Source organism: Sprattus sprattus (assembly GCF_963457725.1).
Source record: "Sprattus sprattus genome assembly, chromosome: 9".
Taxonomy (NCBI): Eukaryota; Metazoa; Chordata; class Actinopteri; order Clupeiformes; family Clupeidae; genus Sprattus; species Sprattus sprattus.
In genome coordinates, this window is record NC_137928.1 from 30,904,478 (window position 1) to 30,911,722 (window position 7,245).

General features: G+C 44.2%; 1 protein-coding gene across 2 annotated transcripts; it reads right to left on the reverse strand.

Moving 5' to 3' along the window:
* Positions 1 to 1,036: 1,036 nt before the first annotated feature.
* Positions 1,037 to 5,206, reverse strand: serpinh1b (serpin peptidase inhibitor, clade H (heat shock protein 47), member 1b). 2 transcript variants are annotated; one of them, XM_080845223.1, is made up of 6 exons: positions 5,115 to 5,206; positions 4,255 to 4,298; positions 2,911 to 3,530; positions 2,709 to 2,807; positions 2,151 to 2,383; positions 1,037 to 2,022 (listed from the first exon to the last, which is right to left on the reverse strand). In XM_080845223.1, the coding sequence occupies exons 3-6, from the start codon at positions 3,497 to 3,499 to the stop codon at positions 1,720 to 1,722; spliced, it is 1,224 nt and encodes a 407-aa protein (XP_080701349.1). In that variant the 5' UTR covers positions 3,500 to 3,530; positions 4,255 to 4,298; positions 5,115 to 5,206; the 3' UTR covers positions 1,037 to 1,719. The 2 variants fall into 2 exon arrangements, with proteins under 2 accessions (XP_080701349.1, XP_080701350.1); XM_080845224.1 differs by lacking the exons at positions 4,255 to 4,298; positions 5,115 to 5,206 and adding an exon at positions 3,761 to 3,828.
* Between the last annotated feature and the right edge of the window lie 2,039 nt (positions 5,207 to 7,245).

Consider the following 7,245-nt stretch of genomic DNA (forward strand, 5'->3'; position numbering starts at 1 on the left):
CCAATTTTGGTGTGTAACAAACATTACTCTCTGGTATACTTTTGGTTGATTTGACCAGCAGATGGCATCAAAACCATGTCTCCTTTGGTGTGCATCTGCCTGTGGGATTTAACAATACTATCAATTAAAAGATTACTGAAGGCATCATTTGAAAGCAGGTGCTGGCAACAGGATCAAAGAGGTTTATAGGTGATCCTTTTTTGGTCCAAACTTGCCACCGTGTGAATCCTAACACAGCTGTGAAATAACTAGCCAACAGCCCTCCTTTTTTGAGAGCTCTTAGGCCGCTCACCTGGTTCACCATGACAACCCTACACTCCAGCCCCTGGTTCAAGTGGCCTCCTCACCCAGTCTTCAGAGGTCTTCACTGTTTGTTCTGTGCCATCTTAGTTACACTCCATGCACTCAGACAGTAAATGAGCTCTGGTACCTTAAGCCAGGGGTCTCAAACTCAAATTACCCGGAGGCCGATGAGCGTCCAGTCTGGTTATTGGGGGGCCAGATTTTTACGGTAAACGTTGGGGTGGCCCATTTAAATCAATGGAACTTTTCAAATTTTTCAATGGAACTTTGCAGGCCGGATAAAATCGCTTGGGGGGCCACAGGGCCTGAGTTTGAGACTCTTGCCTTGGGCCCTGGAGGTCCTGAGGACCATGCGGTAGCTCCAATGCCTTGAAGGTGTGGAGAACTTTCTCTTTCCCACAATGAGTGTAATGTGCTCCCTCTGACAGACGAGAGAGGGATTGGAATGTGTGATAAAAATCTTTGGTGGACACAATAACTTTGAACTACAGCAGCAACAAAAGTTGTCTTGTAAAACATCACGTTCAGGTTAATTTCAGTTATTTTTTCTCAGGCTTTTAGAAATTAATGACCTGAATCTTTTTCCGTACTAGCATCATTTTCATAATTTTGCTTTGATATCTAAGTTGTGCCAAAATTATTTTTGCTTGATAATCAGAAAATAAGCCAGATATTTCTTTCAAAGGTTTTTATTGTAAAAATGTCATACAAACATCATTCCAACACAGGTGCTGTGGCAAAGCCAAAGGTATCTTAGTGTCTCATTATATTCAGTTACAGCAGCCTGTGATTGTGGAGCATTACATCTGTGTGTTGTTTCTAATGCAGAGGAAGTAGGACCTAATCAGTGCTGCATGACAGACAACAATGAACATGCAGGAAAGTGGTGACTTGGAGAGGGGGTACAGATCCTAAACTGGAGTGAGGACCTCATAAGTCTGCAAATGCGCAAAAGCCTTGTCTTTAAACATTAAAGATACTGTAAGATGGCACATGGAGATGTCACAAACGGGTAAAAAGGAAAACACAGCAGGCAAAATAGGAATCTACATCATAAGCTGCTGCTGTGGAATTGGAGGAAAACAGAAGAGATCTTACTTAATATAAGCATGCTGTCTGGCAAGGCTTTGACTCACATCACAGAGACAAATAACAGTAATGACCTCATGCTGAACTATAGATTCAAAATGGTGAAAACAGTGAGCTATTCATTTAAGGGTTGATATTCGCACACAGGGGAATGGGACCGAATGCCATACACATCCCAGGGCTCTATCAGATGTTGTGCATCCACAGATCAAAAGGCTAAGCTTCACAGCCCACAGAATAATCTAGTGGAATGAGCTCTTCAGGTAACAGACATACCCATTAAAGTAAACCCTAAACTTGACACCCATGAACAATGTTAACAGTTTATCACAACTCATCACGCATTTTTTCCCCCTTGGGCCTCACTAATCGGCCAATGAAGAGGATGGAGTTGGTCTTGTTGTCCTTCACCAGGAAGATGAAGGGATGGTCAGCATAGAACAGCTTAGGACTCTTGAGTTTCTCACTACCAAAGATGCTGGGGTCGAAGGGGTTCCCCTCCGTGTCCCACTCCAGAGAAGAAGCATGGAAGACATTGGAGAGGTAGAGATCTTTCTTGCCAGAGATGTTTGATAGGTCAGCTTTGCTCTTGTCCACAGCCTCAGTCAAACCCAGTTCAGCAAGATGTTTCTAGAAAAAAAAACATGAACACAGGCAAACATTCATGTTTACCCTATTAATTACTTCACTCAGCTCCATCCAACCTCTTACTCATCTGTACAGCTGCATCTGAAGAAAAGACAGAGCTGACTGCTTACCTGCAGGTTGTGGCTGACCTCCATACTGATTTTGGGCAGAGAGATGGCGACTCCCTTCTCCTCCATCTTGCTCATCCAGGTGTCCAGCTGCTTGCGGGTCAGCAGCTTCTCGATCCTCTCCAAAGGCTCCACATGGTAGGGCATGATGAAGACCACGCTGGACTTCTTATGGGCCAGTGGCATGCTCAGCAGGAACAGCCTGTTCTCAGTGTCCTCATAATGCTCATACAGACCTGTGGTAGAGCATAATATACCATGTGTTCAGCAAACATCTGAATCATGTTCTAGAAATGAACATTATATACCATGTGTTCAGCAAACTTCTAAATGATGTTCTAGAAATGAGCATTATATACCATGTGTTCAGCAAACTTCTGAATCAAATTCTAGAAATGAGCATAATATACCATGTGTTCAACAAACATCTGAATCATGTTCTGGTAATGAGCATATGCCGTGCATTCAGCAAATATCTGAATCATGTTTCTAGAAATGCAGACGCTCATCAAGAAGGACAGGATCTCAGAAGTCCAGAGAGGGTGAAGGTGAGAGACTCACCAGTGCGATGCATCATGGGAACAGACACGGTGTATGAGCGGGTCACCATAAAGCCACGGTCGTCAACCATCTTGTGATGGAACTTCTCGTTCCAGTGAGCTGTTGTGAAAAAACAGGAGCTTATTGTTTTTTGACATTACATTTTAACTGAGAATAAAAATGCCTCTCTAGAAGGAACTAGAATAATACACTAGGTACTCACGTTTGAAAAACATGGCGTTGATGAGCATGGCTCCATCTGTGTTCTGCACATCTTTAGTGACCTCAGGCATTTTGCCGTCAGTGGATTTGGAGGCCCACTCATTGATGGCATTGACAGCAGTGCGCTTATCGCGAAAGTTGATCTTAGAGTGGTCGAGGTTGTAGTGCTTCTTGCTGTTCTTGACGTAATCATCGGCGAAGCTGACGGAGCTAGGACCATAGAGCCTGTTGCTGATCTTCCAGGTGACGTTGCGCTTGTCGGAGTCGCTCACCTCGGACAGCAGCTCAGAGAGTCCGCTGTGGAGGTGCTCATCGTTCAGCTGCGAGGCACTTAGCACACTCTTCACCTGGGAGGCCGTGGACGACTTCCCCCCGAGGGCCACCATGCCCAGAGAGGAGGCCACCACTACGGGAGAGATGAGGATGTTCTCAAGGTTTTTCTCCTTTGCCACGTTGTGGTACAGGCTGAAGGCCAGGTTGGCGCTGTTGTCTGCCAGCATGGTGGCATGGCGGCTGAGCTTCGGCTCCTCGGAGGAGATGGCCAGAGCCAGAGCCAGAGAGAGCAGGACTACAGCATTGGTCAGCCACATTCTGTCTGAGCACCTGAGCAACAGCGGATGTCTAAAGGGAAGAATACAATCAAATGAAATTAAATACCTGGTTTCAAAGAAAAGGCCCAAAAGCCACTGTAAATAAAATAAAATAAACACAAAAAGCAGGTCAGTTGTCAAAAGCCAGTTGTAATGGTCGTCAGTGACGATGTGTAGCTGCTGTGTGAGCATGTTTATACATGACATCTTGCAGGCTGATTGGCTGGCTGGCCTGGTGAGTCTCCTAGACTAGACACTTACTAGATCGTTGCCACATCAGCAGCTTGATCTCCCCTGCAGCGGGTGGGGGGGGGGGGGGGGGGGGGAGGGCTAGTCAAGAGTGTGCACTTATTTCATGAATAAATCAGTTTAAGCCCTGACATCTGTTACATTGTCTTTTCTTCTTTATCCCTGAGCCTTTATTGATTGGAGTGTGTGAGGCAAACAGCAGAGAGTTGGTTGCGAATTGAATGATGTGAAAGTTTTGGTAAAGAAAATAAATAAAGTGAAGTCTTCTTAGGTAGAGTACAGGGATGGAGACCAAAGAAGAGTGTTGAGCGTTTGTACATCTGACAAAAACCACAGCAGAGAGTGTAGCCTTAAGTGAGGGAGCGTGAGGAGTGGCAGCTGCCCTGGGAGATCATCAGTGAGTCATCGTGGGAAGTGTATGTGCACCGGCCTAATAATCACACACACTACTGAAGTATTTACTGGCATAGCTTAGTTATCATTGGCTATGCACCATCTTTAGATACCTTGATAGATTTTCATAGTGTTGTCAACGTTTGCGATTTTCATTCTGAAAGACAAGAGGTGCATGGGTACAAAAATGATTGCATAGTTTGAATCCATTGAAAGATGTCTTGAGTGCGATGCTTCTTCCCATGCATTAGCTTAGAGGCTGTGATTTTATCTGCCCCAAACTGCCACATGGACACATACACTCAGGCCGAGTCACGTAGACACTTCTGATTGGTTGGAGCAAGTTCTAACTCAAACTTTTGGCCAATCAGCAGTGCCAGAGTGGCCCAGCATCCTTGTTCTGCAGGAGGAGGTCTTATGGAAGGAAACAGCCCCTCCCTAACTTTATCCTCACCAAGTTTGCCTGTCTGTTTCCCTGGACTTGTCTAAAAGATCCAAATGCCTGTGCAATCCCATAATATCATTTCATTTTGTTCCCTGGGTTACCTGCCTCATTTGTCTTTTTGAGAGCAAGAAGTGAAGGGTGCTTGGTAAGGTTAAAAACATGCATGAGGTGGAAGAGAAACTTGCTGTTTACTGTTAAAAATCTTCAGCACTCATAATGACATATTCTCATATTCCCTATCTTATATAAAAACACCTATTCTTTTACCTCAAACGAGAAATGAGACAACATGCCCTAGATTCTCATACCATGACTCAGAGCAAAAGTAATCATTCAGAGAAAGTGGTTAATGCATATATTACATGGCACAAATAAATCAACACAATTTTGTTACGAAGAAAGACAAAGAAGACACTTCCCCAGAATACCAATCATACACAACAGTAGAAAAACCTACTTCACACTCAAATACAGAAACACTCCCCACAGAAAGAGAAAAGAAAAGCCCAATGACTCTTGCAGTCCTACCTCGAGAACAATCACAGCACGTCTCCTCTTGGCTTCTCAGTTAGGTTGAGGTGTAGAGAACTGAACCCCACTGCAAACCTTTATACTGCCACATGGAAACTTCTGGAAGCTGGGCAGAGGGATATGCAAATTAGGCTATTCAACATTCCTTGGGAGGATGGGAGAGAGACCTCCCCCTGGATCCAGTGACCTCAGACCCTCCACTTTCTCTGCAGGGTCCTAAAGCCCATTTGGACTGCCTAGTTCTCCCCTAGTGCCCAGAACAACATGGAGCGCTTCAAATCTACAAGATATCCAGAGTTAAGTGCAGAACATTTCAATACTGCCTGAAGGAGCTCTCTTCGTCTGTCAGCGCACAGCTGCTCACAGCTGTTCACAGCTGGGATGGGAGATTTGGAAAGGGACGCTTGACTACCGTAAGACTAATTAATGAGAGGGACACTTGGTGAATATGTAATATGGCTGTTTAATATGTAAAAGCAGTGGTTTATCCTTTGATCTCGTCCTGGTGCTCCTGCATAGCCCTCAGAACCCTTTCCCCTCCTCCTCTCTCCTCTCTCCTCCTCTCTCGCTGTGCCTCATCTCACGCTTCCAGCCATGATTGCTGGGTTGTTCTGGGTGTGGGTATGGGGTGCCGGGACCACAGCTGTAAACTATTAATGAACCAAGGCCTGTTCTTTGGTACTTGTGCTTTTGGCTTTTAGGCATATAACAACTGCAGAAATCACAACCCCCGCACCTACACCTCCTTTCCTAGGCAGGTCCATGAGAATCTAGCCCCAGGGAATGTTTGTCATTCCACACTGGATAAACACTGACATTCCTCAACAGTTGTATAGACATGTCATGCCACCAGCTACCAGACAAGCCAGCATCACTGCAAAAAAAGGGAATATGAATTGAAGGTATAGAAATGCATGTAAATCCGTTAAAGAGAGGTGGAGCTTCGTCAGCTAAATGTAATATTTAATGAGGCTAACAAACATAAACAGTGGCCAGTAGTCATGGAAGTCCCAAGGAACTTCACCACAGTAGTACATGAATCCACTAAAGAACTTCTCAGAATGACATGAATCCACTAAAGAACTTCTCAGAATGACATGAATCCACTAAAGAACTTCTCAGAATGACATGAATCCACTAAAGAACTTCTCAGAATGACATGAATCCACTAAAGAACTTCTCAGTAATACATGAATCCACTAAAGAACTTCTCAGAATGACATGAATCCACTAAAGAACTTCTCCTCAGTATTACATGAATCCACTAAACATTTACATTGGGTGTTTTAAAGATGGAGTTGCACACTCTCTGAGACTGAGCTCTGAACCTAGGTGAGATTGCAAAAGAAACACACAATTAAATGATGACCTGTAATGACCTGTATACATATATACAAGGAACATTTATTTACCATTAAGTGAAATTTACATTTACATTTTTAAAATGTACCAGTGCTGATGCACCCAATCATCATAAATACCTATGTATGTATTTGCAAGTGTAAATCAGCAGTCTGTTAGCTGTTTATACCAGCGATGGTCTTTTGCTAAACAGTCCACTTCCTGTTAGCTTGGCAGACGAGAGCCTACTCCACTTCATGAGTTCACTGCACAATGTGTCAGACAACAACCCTTTAGAGGAGACTCAGCATACAGCTCCAGCTCAGGAGTTGCTCACCGTTGTCTCCACTAGAGGGAGCACTGCGGCTGCGTGGAGCAGAGGAAGAATGGGCTCTTTGACTCGGGCTGAGGGCAAGGCTGCCAAGTTTGGATTGTATGATGTAACAGCAAAGCAAACTTTCATGCGCTGATGTAACTCTCGTCAGAATTACATATTTTGTAGTGCCAATTTTCCTTTTCAGTCACAGAAAAATGCATCAACTGTGTAAACACATTAATCCCATTAAACATTAAATGTTTTCCTTTAAGGGAAAAATGTATACTTGCATTGGAATAACTTGCTCTGCTCATTTCCAGGGGTGAAAGAGTGGCCAGTCACTTCTGAAAATAAACAGCATGTTTGTGATAAGCCTTTATGTCATATGGCCATGTTCACAGCCTGTGGCCCCTGAGCATGTTTGTGAGTAGCCCATGTCTTATGTCCATGTTCACAGCCTGTGGCCCCTGA

Bases quoted from the DNA above. Each gene is read 5' to 3' on its own strand.
- serpinh1b (XM_080845223.1), bottom strand. From the start codon at position 3,499: ATGTGGCTGACCAATGCTGTAGTCCTGCTCTCTCTGGCTCTGGCTCTG. The intron at 2,384-2,708 runs GTGAGTCTCTCA...GCTCTACCACAG, and splicing joins TCCCATGATGCATCGCACTG to GTCTGTATGAGCATTATGAG. The intron at 2,023-2,150 runs GTAAGCAGTCAG...TTTTTTTTCTAG, and splicing joins AGGTCAGCCACAACCTGCAG to AAACATCTTGCTGAACTGGG.